Source organism: Struthio camelus, chromosome 1 (genome assembly GCF_040807025.1).
Source record: "Struthio camelus isolate bStrCam1 chromosome 1, bStrCam1.hap1, whole genome shotgun sequence".
NCBI classification, from domain to species: Eukaryota; Metazoa; Chordata; class Aves; order Struthioniformes; family Struthionidae; genus Struthio; species Struthio camelus.
This window is the reverse complement of record NC_090942.1, coordinates 61196592-61212619: the sequence shown is the minus strand read 5'-3', so window position 1 is coordinate 61212619 and position 16028 is coordinate 61196592. Positions and strand designations below refer to the sequence as shown.

General features: G+C 44.2%; 1 protein-coding gene across 4 annotated transcripts in view; it reads left to right on the top strand.

Annotated features, from left to right (window-relative positions):
* ABTB3 (ankyrin repeat and BTB domain containing 3) overlaps nucleotides 1-16028 on the top strand; it is a 189284-nt gene that overhangs the window by 171461 nt on the left and 1795 nt on the right. For all 4 annotated transcript variants that reach the window (XM_068943908.1, XM_068943898.1, XM_068943880.1 and 1 more), the window contains 5 exons: nucleotides 7072-7177; nucleotides 8060-8162; nucleotides 9911-9992; nucleotides 11020-11088; nucleotides 14172-14285. In XM_068943908.1, coding sequence (XP_068800009.1) covers nucleotides 7072-7177; nucleotides 8060-8162; nucleotides 9911-9992; nucleotides 11020-11088; nucleotides 14172-14285 — 474 coding nt within the window. The remainder of the gene's footprint in view (nucleotides 1-7071; nucleotides 7178-8059; nucleotides 8163-9910; nucleotides 9993-11019; nucleotides 11089-14171; nucleotides 14286-16028) is intronic.

Below are 16028 nucleotides of genomic sequence, written 5' to 3'. Positions count from 1 at the left end.
CCTCAGAATTTAAAATTCCTGCAGAGTTTCATGAACTTTACAAACGCATCTAAAGACAGCTGAAGAAATCTGCAGGAGCGCATAGACTCTTTTGAAAAGTTGAACAGTTTGGACCTGTTTGAATAATAGCCATCAGTCCGGCGTTGATAGCTATTTAGACCAAATAGCAATTCAAAACGATAAGCAATTTAACAAATTCCAAAAGGATTCAGGCATGCGGGTATCTTCAGAGACCTGTCCTGTATAATTTAAGAGCTAAAGTACTGTTTCAGCAGTGTTTTAGTCACTTGGGATCCAAAATCTCTTCGAAAGTAAAGAAAAGCATTTTTTAAAATATGTCCTTTCAGAAATAGCAGTATATAGCCTCTCTCACAGAAAATGAACTATTGAAAAAAATAATTTTCACGTGTCTCCAAGAAACAAAAAGCAAGAGGACAGCCTGAAACAGCTGCCTGCTCTGTTGCAGAAAAATATTCAGAAGCTGAAGCTTGAGATGGGTGTCCTGTTTATTTATTGATACGGTCTTTCTGGATTTATTTCCTCTAAAGCAAATGTCTGAAGAGGTTCCTCAGAGTATATCAACAGACACAGCTCATACTTCCGTTCTACAAATTCCAGACATGGGGGACGGCAAACATCAGTTTTCCCCCTAGGCCACAAATTACCCAGGAAGTTGTGTTGGAGGATGAAGGAGCCAGAAAATTCCTCTTTTTGTCCCTTGCATCATGATGGGCTGAAATTAATATTTGTTAGGATGGGTTTGAATGAAGCTCTGTTTTCCTCTGTGAAATCAGGCTATCCTGTTCTGCAGGAAGGGGTTAGGTTAGAGGGGAGATGTGAATCCGGTACGGCTTATGGGCAGGCGCTGGGTCTTCCTGAGCTCCTAGGGTAAAGCCTTCTCTTGGTAGAGTGTTGTATGTTTTTTCTCTTGCCTGGAGACAGATCAGGAAAGACTCTATGCCTGGGTGAAATTTTACTTTCCTGTTAAACTGCTTTTCAACGGAAAATTGAGGTTTTGCTATAATGACAAGTTTCATTAGAATATTTACCCTCCCTATAATATTTTACTTTTCTTGAAAAAAATGAACATTTGAAAATGGAATATGTTGGCCAATGACTGAAATATTTTAAGTTAAAAAAAAAAAAAAAGGACTTTCCATAGCAGAGGCAGACACAGCAAAGCCTGCACTAAAAATAACCCTGACATCCACGGTCCTAAAGTGCCTGCTTACAGGTTCCATGGAGTGGCTAACACCATCTGTCTGAGTGTCAGCTAATGCCCGTCCTGTAGTAGGTGATTGATCTTTTGGCTGGGACTTTGAGTGATTTCTTAAAGCAGGTTTCACTGCGCTCGAGTAATGGTAGTGATCTGTGACGTTGCCTGTTGTCATTTGTAGTACTTCTGTGTCTAAACAGTTCAGAGTAACCAGGAGGCAAGTTATCCACACATGTACGTCATGCATTCTCCATGTGAGATGGGAACGCCAGGTACGAGTGGCATGTTAATAACAGGCTATTAACCCTGCATTGTGTTTTTGTAACACAGATTCCAGTTCAGACTAACACAGGTTTGATTTGTTTCTACCCTCTATCTGCCTTCTAAAATGTTTCCCTGCCAGAGGCAGGAGCCGTTTCTTCATTTACAATAAATAAATGCCATGGATGTGACACCTGCCCTTTTCTGGGCACTCACCCAGGGATTAGACTGTGCCTGGGGATCTGAGCTTTTTACATACAATGCACAGCTGTGATATAAAGAGTCTCTGGAAAGGGAAGCTTGGCAGCTTTCCCAGAAACTAACTGAAGGGTCCGTTTGTGCCTTACCTGTGATTAATTCCATTCCATTTGTATTTGCAGCGGAAGGACTTGAGCCCAGCACTAACAAAACCTATTTTGTTATACAGTTCAGTGCCTCTAACTGTATCTCCAACCTCTGGGGCTTCCCTACCTTTACATCCGTTGACTAATATTAATAATGGATATGCTGCTTAATCATCTAGGAGCGACCCTCTGAAGTGGCATTTAATCAGTTTTGATGCGGCTGGCAAAAGTGAGTTTTGCTAGAGGACCATAACGGAAACACCTAGGGAAGAAGGAAAACCGCTCAGAAGGATGACTGGGAAAGTCTCATAGCAGAGGTTGGGTGCTCAAGTCAGGGCAGCCTGCAAAAAGCCCTGTTACTTACCTCTTTATTAGCTCTTCCTGGGAAGAGCAGAGCATAAATAGAAGAATAATTCAAGGGCATCCCTGCATGTCATGGAAGGAAGTTTGTGGGATTTGGGTATCCTGAGAATCTGCCACTGCTGGAGCATCTGCTGGGGACATTGTGCAAAGTGTGAGACTGAAAACAGCTCTTCTGCCGCTCTACGTTTAGCAGAGAGCTAGGTCACCTCCCAGCATCGGCAGGACCAGGGAGAGAAAAGATACTTCTGCCAGCACCCCTGCTGCCTGAGCAGCATGGTTCCTCTGCCCAAGGTGGATATGTGTAGTAATGGGCAGATACAGAGCCTGGAAGAATGGTTAATGTAGTGTGCTATTTTTCTGTTTAACCCTGATTTGCTGTTTTTCAGGCCTTGTTGTAGAGGAATTAAGAAGTTAAGCGTGTGAGATAGATAGAAACAAAGGGAACGGTTAAATTGGCATTAATGGGGAGGGTGACATCAGGACAGGAGAAAACCAAAGTATTGTGTGGGGTTTCAAAAGCAAAGAAGAGAAACTTAACTTGTTACCATAGTTGAGAGCAGACATGTGGAGGTGGCAGGATGGCTGTAGGCCAGTCAGGAGGCCAAAGCGCTGGGTTTTGAGCAGTCCGGAGAGGAGCAGTGTGGGAACAGGGGAGTCTGTGAAGAGGTGGGAGCAGAAGCAAAGTATGGCCAAGATCTTAGAAGACTAGAAAGTCAGAGAAGAGCAAAACAGCAGCCTAACTGCTAAATCCAACCTGTTTTCCCCTTGAGAATCTGCAGCGTGGGTGTCCAAGGTGACGAATACCTTTAATAGGTGCTGGAGAAAAGTATTCAGTATTCCCCACTGTGTCCAGTGCCTCGCGGGACTATGTCACTGAATGGCTAGGATGGTTTGAATTGGGTAAGCTAAAATGGAGCAAGCCCCTCCAGTGTACGCACCAAAGTCTGGAGGAGCCTCTTCTGAGTCCTGCCGCAGACCTTCATCAGAAGAGCATTCAGGAAAAAATGAATGCCCCCCACCTGGTTCTTCATCTCTTCTCAGATCAATCTACTAGACATCTCTGCTGAGACAACTTGAAAACCTTCAGCTTTGCTTCAAAAGAGTTCATGAATTCCCCTCACAGTTCAGGTGCACTCACCAAGCATGGGGAATTCCTTTAGATCTCTTCTGAAGAGTGCTTTTAAGTCAGGAGACTGCTTGTACCTACAAAGCAAAGTTGCTTGCTCATAAACCAGCTCTCCGCTGGAAGCACTATCTCCCTAAGAAGATTCGTTGTTGTTCCCTGTTCCCTCTTGCCTAGATATCTGTAATTACCCCATGGCTAGGTAAATATCTTTATTATATCCCATGCCAAGCTATATTCCCCCTCCTACGATAGAAGATGCACATCAGCTCTCTTTGGCTGAGAATGAACACTCGTGTCTGAAAAGAAACTGGCCGCTGTCCAGATCTCAGCATCACACATCCTGGCAAAATGTTTTCCAACATCAAACTGTAGCAAAAAAACAAACTTTGGTTTGCTCCTCCAGTGTTAATATCACCACCCACGACTGCTGCTGAAAGCTCTTACAGCTATTCTTTTATAATCAGCTGGTAGGGTGATAGGAGAAATAAGGAAGAGTTACCCTGCTCAGTGCCACACCAGGATGGACGGGGTAACCAAGGCAGCCTCTTAGCTTTCCAGTGAGGGCACTGTGCAAAAAGGAAGACTGAAGAGGGTAGATATGTTCTCTTTTTCATTGTAGCAATTGTGATGCACCAGATTTTCTTTGTGGACTCTCGTCATTTCTTCCCAATTGCAACACAGGTAGCCCAGCTCATTCTGCTCCTAGAGCAGGAATTGGCTTCTGAAAAAGCAATTTTTTCCCCCAGCAATCCAGTCACAGACTTGTACCTTTGACGATGGCTCCCTTTCATCTCTCTTCTTTGCTGCTTCTTCCTGCCTGGCGTATTGGTAAAAGCAGCAGACTTCAGGGAGCAGATTCAGGGCCACAGCCCTTAAAGGCTTGGCTCTGTGTGTTTGTGTGGGATGTTAAGTTGCTTTGTGGTAATATCTCACCACTCCCCTCTCCACATCTTTGGTAGAAACCTTCTGTTGTTTGCTAGCTACGACTCTAAATGAGCACATACTTACCCTCCTGTTAGCTTTCTAGCTTAGCAGATTTTTGCTTTCCAAAGGCATGTGTGATGAGTATTCAGTTTTATCAGCGTAAGCCAAAGGTCTCCAGCCCCCTCTCTGCCAAACAAGAAGAGTGTCCTGTGTTTGAGCTATGAAGCTCTGTGGCGGATAAAGTCACGGTTCGTTTGATGGCTTTGCTTTCTTTGGCCAATAGTACGGTCTTTCCTTTTTCATCTCTTTTCCCTTTGTCCCATCTCTATTCTGTACCTTAGGGTTTTTAAGCATCTCACGTTGAACGTTTCACATTTTGAGGTAATTAGAATTTAATCGGCACCGGGTTTTTTAACAGGTTTGTGGGCAGTCAGTGGCAGGGTGGCTCTATAACGGGCTCCCACCCACACGCCGCAGGGTTCGTGCCCCGTTAATTACCCCGGGAGCTGGCAGTGCCTCACCGACGACGTGGGCAGGCTCACGTGGGGGCTGTTTGCATGTGTTAACCAGTTCGTCGCGCAGGTCTGACCTACAAACAGGGATCCTTTTCGCCCACCTGTGTAACTGGGATGAGCCTTTCTTCCCCGCCCCGCCACCGGCCTCAGTACCTCTGGATATCGTGGTGTGCGGCGCCTTGGCTGCTACCCGCGAGTGAGACCTCCGGTCCCCAGTGGGGGCGTGGAGAGGGACATGCTCAGATCTCCCGTCAGGATGTTCACATGGGCACCACTGGAAGGAGGAGGTGCTTTATCTTTATTGTTGTATACATGTGTTTTTGAAAAGGTACTGTGCTAAGATTGATGAGTTCACAAGCCCATTAAAACCACGGTGGTGCAGGCAGGAGCTGTGCACACGGCAGCTTGGAGGGGTGGAGGGAGGTGCCGGCAGCTATCCTCTTTAGTACAGTAACTATCTCCTTTTATTCCCTGGTGTAAGGCGAGTGTTGCGCTTCCATTTATGTCTCTTCTCTGCAACCTTCCCTCCGCCCTGATCCACGGTTTTATTCCCATCCTCTGTTGTATTTACTGGCCTCTTGGCAATGGCCAGATGCAGCTCAGAGCCACCCTGCCGGTAATCAGTACCCCCCCCCCCCCCCCCCCGCCAGCGCACTCCTCCCAGGCTGACTCAGTGGGCCGCCTCTCTTCGGCACAGCCCTTCGAGCAGAGAGCAATTGCTCTCCCTGCCCTGTCTGTCTAGAGCTCTTCTCAGCCCTCCGAGCAACTGAGTCACTTCCTTCTTTAAATCTGACCTTAAATCTTCCTTTTCGCTTAGCCTTATGATTCATTCTCTTTGTGTTTTGAGCAGCTCTGTATGAAAAACACTACACAAAAGGAAGCTCCCTGTGCATAACGTCCTGCTTGTCTTTAAGCGGAGTGGCAGCGGCAGGCCCCCGTCCGAGTGCTGGTACCCCGGCTCCCTGCTTGGGGACACCAGTGCATCGGCTCATTGGGTATCGCTCGGCAGTGCTAGCAGGTTTCTCTTAGTTTTATGTCTGACGTGATGAGAGGAGCCAACTTCTGCTGGGGGTGAGCATGGGTAATTACCATTGACATCAGCATGTGCACAGCTCTACCCTTTTCCCACCCCGTTTAATTAGATGCAGTACAAGAGTCATTACAGCATCTCTGCCACTCCTCCTCATTTCTTGGAGGATTAAAGGACTCCTTGCTTTTAGAGCTGAGTCAAAATGTGCTCAGATAAAGGAAAGCTTCAATTTCTGCTTCATAAGCCTGGAGATGTTTTTAGCCTAACATCTAAACTTCTCCGTTTTTCTTACGAGGTTTATTTTTCTCCCTTTCTTGCTTATTTCCCTGGCCCTGGTCCCCCTCATGTCCAAGTTCCTCATCTTTTCACAGTTCCCTGGCATGAAAGGGAGTTGCCAACCAACAGAGTAGTTAAACACGAGATGCTTGTTGTCTTGAATTAGCCTTATGGCCCCCTTGACATCAGTAGACCTGTTCCAGTTACCAGCAAAGGGTGGGATAGCATTTGTAAAAGCTCTTAAATCCTGCTGTCAGATGTGACTTAGGTAGTTAAGCGCTAAATCTCTTTCACTATCATTGCAGTTTAGGCTTACAAATACTTAAGATGCTCAGGCACCTAGAAAAATGTCCCACGAATGCCTTGCCCCCAGAGTCTGGGTGGAAATGGGAAGGACCAGGAAGCAGACCCAGATTTTGTGAGATTCTGGTGGCTTCCTCAGAAAAGTAGTGCCAAGGTCAGTGCCAAAGATGTAAGATCACATTAATGAAGTGCTCAGGATTAAATGAGGCGATTCTGTGAGAAACTGAGGCCTTGCATCACTGTATAAAGGGGAGGACTATTTGTAAGAGTGTTCTGCTTAGAAGTATATGCAGGCAGTGCAGTTAGATCTGTTTGGTAGCCCTGGTTTCCTAATGTGACCCGTGATCATTTTTTAAAAAGCAACAACATGTCATTTTACAGTAAAGTAAGTTTGCAAAAGAAATGGAATTGCCATTGTAAAGGAGCTTCATTTATTGGAGGGCACAGGGGCTGTGGACTTTGGCAGGGAAAGAAGACTTTGGGTCCAAGGAGAGGACTTTCCCTTTTGAAGTGGTTCCTACAGGGGACGTAACAAACTAGTAACTATGAATTGTAGTTTGAAACAAAAGACTGATAATTCTAAGTGCTGATTTTTAATAAAGCTTCAGTAATCTCATTTTTCAGCTGCAAAATGGGCAACTCGTGAGAACGATATAACCTGTTCCTTTGAATACTCAAGCTTATACTGTGTATATTTGGTTTCTTTTGTTTAGAATGAAGTGATAAGTCAGCAGCTGTCCGTCATTTTCACTCACTGCTATGGACCCTACCCTATTCCAAAGCTTGTTGAAATTAAGCGCAAACAGACCTCTCGCTTAGGTAAGCCTCAGGTGCACTATAAGGCATGCCCTAAAGTTGTTCTTTGGTTCTTTACGGAGAGCTATGGGAACTCTGCATTGCAGGCTGGGTGCTTTAGGGGAGCACAAGTCAGAGAAAATGTGAATTTGAATGGTAGAACTAGAAAAATGAAGGGCTCTAAACTTAGCCTTACCCAAAACTCCCATCGATGGATCATCAGGTGCATTAGAATGGGACCATAACTCTGCAAAGATTTGTCCGTGTTGCTAGTTAGGCCAAGATAGGAGCCCAGGGCCTAAAGCCAAACATCTGTCCATGCCCGAAACCACCATGCGCCGTGCCTGGCTGCAGCTGATACTTACAGCTCAGGACCTCTTTTCTCACCAGCCTTCCCAGCCCTGCCGACAGAGTCTGACTTGTTTTAATGTGATCTAGAGAAGGTGTGAGAGAGTTTCCTGGCCCTTTTTCCCGTTCAGACAAAGACCTCCCTGCATGGCATAGTTGGGTGTAATAAAGTCCATGAGAATAGGGCCCTCCTGTGTCCGTTCAGATGCAGTTATCTTTGGGTAACAGAGCTAGGAGGTGGTGCCAGCTCTCCACCAGATCGGAGCTATATGGGAGGGATGGCTGTTATCGTAGCAAAGGTCAACATGGATGTCAAAGCTTTGAATTTCCTTTGTCTGAATTGCATTTGGCTGTCTGCGTATCTTCTGTCTCAGACTAAAATAGCTAAAATAGCTATCTGTCTAAAATAGCTTTATGGGCTTTACTCATTAAAAACAATATCCTTTTACACTATTGTCTTTTTTTCGGTCAAAACAGGAAAATATTCTGTATGTTCATGACCTCTTCCAAGCCAAAGTTATTTGTTTGGTTTTTTTTTTTTTCATTTTGTGGTTCTAGATCCCCATTTTCTTAACAACAAAGAGATGTCAGATGTTACATTTCTGGTGGAAGGAAGACCATTTTACGCACACAGAGTGTTGCTATTTACCGCATCACCAAGGTAAAATATAGAAACATTTCTGTTTTTAACAAAAATATAACTTGATTTTGTATTTTTGGGTTTTGTTGCCATTTTGTTGCCTCAATTTTTTGAGGACTAATGGTGCTAACCGGTTCAATCTTCAAGTTTCTCCTAAACAGAAAATCTAAACAGCTTGTTTCTGTTTAATTTGTAGGACATTTTAGCACTCCTGTCCCTGGGCTCCCACCTTGTAAATGTTCCATGTTTATGGCCATGCGTCTGACTTCATTTCACCAAGGCCCACTTGCATGGAGCTCACTGCTGCATCCAGCCCTTAATTGTAAAGGCATCATAATACATTGATTCTTAATAATTATTTATCCTGTGAGCCGCTAAATCCTGCCTTGCATCAGTAAAGGCTACCTCCAGGATGAACAAGTTACTGTCACACAGTTCATTGACAGCATTTTACACTTTTAAACATAAAATTAAGCATCTACAAGGCATGGCACGCTGTATCCAAAGGCAGTACCTGTGGTCTGCTCCCTGTGCTCAGAAGGCTGGAATCGAGGTTCACCCAGGTCAGCCTAGGCTTAAGGAGAAATGCTTTCTTTCACTGCTCACAAACCCGGTCTGTACGCAGCTTTATAAATAAAGGTGTGCTTTTAAACAAGTTTAGCCAGCCCTGCCTAAGGGCTTATTTCAAGATGTGGCAAGGGCAAGCCATTCAGTTAGTGTAGTTTGAGAAACGGGGGAGTCGAAGATAGACATGCTGCCAACCCATCACCGCATAAAGTAAATCGATTGGTGTATAGCAACTTCAATACCTGACCCTGCCTTCAGCTTAGGAAATGCCTGTTTTGTTTTAGAAAATCTTGGTAAAAATAGAAGCACATTCTGAACTCCAGCTTTAAACTAATTAAATTGTGTTCACACTAGAGTTTGACAGTAGTAAAAGCAAACCATTTTAATTAGCAAGGTGTAGTCCTTGTATGGAAAAAATTACCGTCCAGCAAATGCTGGTCTTGATAGATAAGCTAAGCTTTGCATTACCTCTAGAAGGTCAGATGAATTATCAGAAAGAGGAAATACAAAGGCAGATGTTTCTGACAATGTATTTCCCATTTTCACCTTCTGATCAAATGGGAATACCTAGCTTTGAGACATAGATTGCGAGATACTTATATGTCTCACATAAGTCAGCAATTACTAACTTAAAAGAGCTCTACTGTGTTTTTATCTTGAAAGCCGAGTTTGAATTTCAGGTTTGGCTAATCAGAGAACAGCGACCCATCCAGTTTTCTCTCCTGCCTATTCCTACACAGTTAATGTCTTAGTGTAGTTTTTTAAATATTTTGTTGCAAGCCGTTTTTTAAAGCAGTATGGTGGAAATGGGCTCTTCTTTGAAAGAGACAGCGCACTGTTTTTAAAGGTTGCAGGCCTTCCTGTAAGACTGTGTTGCCTTCAAGCAAAAAAACATTAAGATTCTAGTTTTATAATATGCTCTACAACATTACGGGATCTGAATTTCCTGGACAGATTTTTTTTCTACTGCGATATCAGATGTATTTTTCCAAAATTTTGTATTAAAATTTCCTAAAAGAGGGGCTTCTTCCTTTCAGTTTAAACTTTATTTTATGTCACTTTCTAAATCTTGATGTTATGCAGTGACAAGTTCATTCATTTCAGTGTACTGTTTTTGGAAGAGCTGATGCAGTCCTTTCACTTTGCTGTACTTTTTCAGAGATAACCGGGCTGGTATTTCAATTTTGTTCCTTTCTGTTTAGGTTTAAAGCATTGCTGTCTAGCAAGCCTGCAGCTGATAGTACTTGTATTGAGATCAACTATGTGAAGTACCCCATCTTTCAGGTAAAGTCAGTGCTCGCATTGAATTTGAATGGAACTTTTAGTAGGAACATTGTACATACCCTGCCCGAATTAGTAGATTTGTATTTGATAAACATCGCTCAAAGTAGTCATTTCATGAACGAAGGCATCATCTCCCTTTAAACACTAAGCTGCATAGTGCTATTGATTGCAAACACATGATGTGCCCAGCCAGCTACAAGAGCATACATTTCACTTACGTGAGGTGTGCAGACATAGTACCTTTCAGTTTAAAGTACCTGCTTCCTTTTTCTCCTGTAGGCTCTTTCAGTATTTAATGGACAGGCTTGGAGGAGACACAGCCTGTTCCTGTCTTTAGCAATATCGTTTAATCAAATATCGTTCATGAAAGAATAGAGCCTTCTTTCTGCAGAGGTAGCGTATACATGTACATGCTTCCCTTTATTTGAGTCAGTGCTCAGACAGTTTCCATATATTGCCTGTTACAGCTGCAGATATTTCCCAGCTGCCTGCAGTAACTTTTAAGCTTGCTAGAAGCTCACTACGAAGAGATCTTAGTCGGCTCATCTTACAGCGCCAAGCCTCCCCCACTGTTTCTCATCTTCCATGCTTGCCCACACACAGCTGGGTGAAGGTGGGGGTGCTGTTGCCAGGGAAGGAATAAGGCACTAACCATTGTGTATGCCATACTTTCCTGAAAAAATGATATGCTAGAGATATTGGAAAATGCCTTGAAAATTCAGAATGAATTAATCAGCTTCCTGTATGCTGTCTGGACCTCACCAGAAGGTCTGGGCGGCATGACTGTTGAGAGTTGAGGAGAGAAGTTAGAGTAGCTGCAAGAAGAAAACGTTGAACTGTGCAGAGAGAGAGAGAGAGAGAGAGAGAGAGAGAGAGTAACCAAGTAAATCCTGAAATTGTGAGGTTTGGGGCACTTTTATCTCTAAAACCCTGGTGTTGGAGAGCCTCAGGTGTTCTCTGCAATTACGCCTTGCTCCCTTGATGCCTTGGACTGCTTTTTGTAAACACTCCCTTTGTTTCGTTGCAGCTGGTTATGCAGTATCTTTATTATGGAGGTGCAGAGTCACTCCTGATTAAAAACAATGAAATTATGGAGGTAAGAGATGTTTATCTTAATTGCAGTGGCAGCAATGCTAGCTGATCTGTGTACCATTCACACAAGGGCACACTGGCCCCTGGACAAGACATGAGCCCTCGCGTAAGACCCAGCATCACCTCACCCTCAGTGCCTGGAGTACCCAGGCTGGCTGCAGTCCTGCAGGAGGACACTCACTCTCCTTCCAGCCCTGCTATTTGTCCATTATTGTAACCTTTGCCAATATGAAGTTGAGTGTCACCACAGAAGAAAGAGTAGAAAAGTAATGATCATCAAGCAAAAAAAAAATTGTCTGGAATAAAAATATCTAGCTAGATGCTTTGAGAGGATCCTTTAAGGAGATACGAAGCTGGTGTTACCAAAAATCTGGAAAAAACTCTTGGCAGCATAGTATACTGTCCTCTCTCTTTCTCTTGGCCTAATAGGTGAGGTGGTCTGCTCCAGCGAGGCCATTCAGCTTCTCTGTGCCACACTGTGACTCTTGGCCTGTTAGCTCGGGCGCTTGCAAATCCACACCTATCTCAGGGGTGTAAAAGCTCCCAGTTTTGATTCTCATTCAGGAGAATTCTGGGGCAAGTACCTAGCTTTAGCCATGGGAGTAATCCCACTGGAGCCAAAGTAAGCACATGACCGTCTAATTTTCTGAATGAAGCCTTAAGCTGCACCCTGAGATAAACACAATTCTTTACCCCTTTCTTTCTCCTTTCAAGAATATCACCGAGTGTAAAAATCCAGTCCTATTGGGCCATTTTGCAAAAGCCAAACCAAGCCAGTCGGAGCTGACTGAGCCTTCAGTGTAGCCACACATCCATAACCCGTATGGAGGTTAATTCATCCTCTTCCAAATACGATGTGCTGTCATCACCGGCTGTGATCAACCTAATGGCTGCAAATAAACAAAACTGGGACATGTTTGAGCTATCAAATTCTTGATAGTCATTCGAGGAGGTTTCCTATTGACAACAACCAAGTTATGGCAGCCAAAGGAACACAGGACAGTGAACGCTGAAGTCAGAGCAACTTCTACAGCTGGTAATCACTGGTGTACAGATTATAGTCTGCCAGCATGATATTTTATTATTGCTCGCACTAGTTAGTCTGTTCCTGTGACATTACTGTCTGGGGCATCCCTGCGAGGCTTGACTCTCACTGAAATATGGCTAACCAGAAATTGGCAGCAGCTCTTCTCTGGCACATGAGCGGCCAGGGTGAATCAACTCTGGTGGGTACAGGGACATCTGTAACAATCCTACTGGCAACCAGAGGATGGAACTAGTCAGGACTGAAGTTGGCCCTCTCCAATGCAAGCTGTAGATTTTTAACTAAACGTACCCACATCGACCTTCTGAGCTTTATAGAAACAAGTCACTGATTCTCTGTTTTCACTCGCAGTTTTGAAAGATGCTTCTGAATTTCTAACCCTTTCTCAATTAAGGAATGTCAGACTAGATGGTAGAACAGCTTTAGAGAGATGCATATGTAATCACCTAGGTTGTTAAAAAGCTTGTGCTGCGGTTCAGCTGGCTGTTTGCTCTACTTTTGTGACATCCCAAAACTTCTGTGACTCTAGAATGTATGACTGATTGACTGATCTATTGATAACGGATCTAGCCACGCTTCCTCACACTTTAAAGTAATTACAAACCAGCATGTGACTGCTTAAGCCACAGAGGCAGCTGGAATAGGATTTGGCTTTATCTTTCTGAACTGCATTTAGCAACTTGCCTTATTACAAATATGATAACAAGAAGCACCAGAAATACTCCACAGAAATCTTTGCTGCAATTCATAATTGGGGCCAGCTGGCTGCTATCACATCAGCACTGCAGATTTCCAGCACTTGGATTTATTTATGGGATTAAAACAGAGCTTGAGCAGACTGCATAGGAGAAGGCAGAATACTGTCATGGCAGTTTCAGGGTTTTCTTCCACCTAGCAGCAGGAGAGCGCTTTGGGACTCACAGGATGGCTCTTTGTCACAGGGCCCATGATAATACGGGTCATATAAACGCTTCAAGAGAGATCAACAGCTTGGCCTAAGAGACATGTCTGGGTTAGAGCAAGGTGTCAGGTAATGAAGAACCCCAATGTGATTTCTAGGCCAGAGCAGAGAGCCAGAGGTGATGACCTACCATGAAAAGACAAAAAATTAAATCCCCTTCCCCAGCAGTAAAGGATAGAAAAGGGGCAATAGGAGGAATCCTGGCTGTAATGAAATCAATTGGAAAACTCACAGCTTAAGCCATGCTCTCACCCTGCAAGTTTCAGGTAGTGCCAGCGCAGGCAGCGTACCCATGAGGTGGGTGCAGTGCCAAAGAGAGAGGTCAGTTTGAGTCCTGCCTGCACGAGAGCCACGTTAGTGCATCCACGCTGGCACACCACACTAGTGCTAGTGTTATTAGGCATTACCTTGCACCAAGCCTGTCTGCACGTTTGCATCGTATCCTGCTATGCGCCCACCCCGAGGAGTCCTGCAGAGCCAGACCGTGTTTTAGCGCCTGTGGCCTGGACATGACCTTACCGCTGCTCACAAGCTAGAGCAAGGAGCACGTGGAGATCTGACTCCATTTCCTTGAGTCTGCTGAGGTGGCACATTTGAAGTTTATTACCTCCACAGATTTTTAAGCCGCACAGAACGGTTATTGTCATCTAGTTTGAATTCCTATGTACCGTTGGTCCTGGCCTTTCTTCTGACATCGCCGCATCAAACCCAGGTGTTTCCTTCAGCCAGAGCTTGGGGAACAGTTGAGCCTGAACATTTTCTTCTTGGATCCTTCCATGCAGAGTCATGTTTGCAGAGTGACCAAAGACTCTTTCCAAGATGCTGCTTTCTTTTTGGCACTTTGCCCCACCCAAAGTCAGCATGGAGACCTGACCGGCCAGTAGTGGTCTCTCCAGACAGTGTAATGTGGAGGGGGCTGCAAGGGGTGGAACGAACAAGGCAACTTTCTCGTTCTGACTATTTATCAAGGGTCATTATATTCATTCAAACTGAAGCAGGGTGCTGAGGAAAAAATACTCATACTCATGCTCTCATACTGTATTACTCAGCAGTTCTGACTATTTTTTTCCTTTTTTTTTAGCTTCTCTCTGCTGCTAAATTTTTCCAGCTTGAAGCTTTACAACGACACTGTGAGATCATTTGTGCAAAAAGCATTAATACAGAAAACTGCGTGGATATTTATAATCATGCCAAGGTAAAAATAACCACATATATATGCATGTTATGTATGTGTCAGTCCTCATACTCTATGTGGTCATGGGTCATGATAAGTAGTGATTAATATGTGATATACTTAGTGAGATTTGTTGTGTATCTAGGATTTGTCATGCATTTATTGAGACTGAGTGGCTAGTAGGTACCTAGTATAGTGATAGCTCTAGATCACATCGTATAAGAGTGTCTCTGGCACCTACACATTCCCTTCCGTAACCATTCAAACTCTTATTTGTGTCTACCGCCATGTGGCGGACCTGCCCCTTATAACAGCAACCCAAGATGCTGAATCATTTAACAAGAACCACCTAACTGAATAAGACCTCTATCTTTCACCTTCCACGTGGGATTTTCCCATTACACTTTCCTGTTTCCTTCTGCCTGTAGCCTATAGCGATGTTATACTCAATGTTAATGTCAACTTTTCAATATATGAAAATGTCATGTTGTCAAAGCGCAATGTCTCACAACCTTACCAGGATGGTTAATAAGAATTTTATGTGTTGGAGAGGAGAGATTCACAGCCTCTCACTGGAATCAAATATTTACTTAGCTCATGAGGGGGGCCTAAGTCATCAGACGTAAAGGCATGGCATTTTTAGCTCTAGAACACCTGTTTTAGGTCATTGATGAAGGTGTTTGCCTCATTATTTCTCCTTCTCTTTTGTGCTATGCAGCTAGACTTTCACTTGTGTGATGGAAATGACACAAAAATAGTTGCAATTAAATGTTTTGAAAGTATTCCTTAAATGGTCTTTCCATAACTTAGGCAGTCTATAGTGAAAGCTAAAATGGTGCAGTGTGAGACAGAGGTTTGATTGAACAGAGTGTAGATTGCTCCAAACCCCTGCATATCAGGCATTTATTCCCACCATCAGGTATTTCCTCCAGAGAGTAGTAATGCTAAGTCTTGGTAGACTACCTAGAGCTAGAGCTCTTTGTGGGCTAATTTGTCCTGCTTGCAGTAAATTACCAGCGTTAAGCTTCATACTGCCATAGCGGGAAGGTTTCCAGGACCTGAACTAACCCATTTAAATGTAGTTCAGATATCACTCTGTTATGCTGCCTGCAGAGTAGAGAAGACCCTCCATCTTTTTGCTTCAGGTCTGTGTGATATGCAGGTTGTTAATGTGAGCACATCTCATTCTACTCAGAGTGCTCCAGTCACACACGGTAGCTTTATTTGTTTGTTATCTGAGTAGGAGATAATGATATGTGGTGGAGGAGGCCAGATGGTCCTCTTGAGCCCAGCGAGCTTGCAAGCAGTTCAAGTGCAGTTTGCCAGTCAACTGTTTGGCTTTCCGTGTTGCTGTCTGAAGTGTCAAAGAAGCTCATGTTAGAGAGGGTAGGAGGGAAGCGAGGGTAGGAATAAGGTGAGCAGCCACTGAAGCCAGGAATCGCTCGGTCAGCCAGGAGCAGATGACTGTGTCCTTGGACTTGGGCAATTTGCTGCTGTTCTAGGTACCATTTCTAGTGCCTGGTATTTTGCACGTTCGGCTACACCTGTAGGTAGTCAGGCATTGCTGAGACCAGCTTTTCCATATGGGGATACAGGAGCAGGCTGGCTTTGAGTCACAGGGGGTGCAGTCTTTGTCATCATGGTTGAGAGAAAGAAATGAATTGGCAGAAGCATAGCAGGAATTGAGCAGGTTTGGAAGGTCGTCTGTGTTGGGGGCATAGGCTGTAGGAGGGGAGTGTTCAGCAGGGTGGTGAGCTGTGTGGT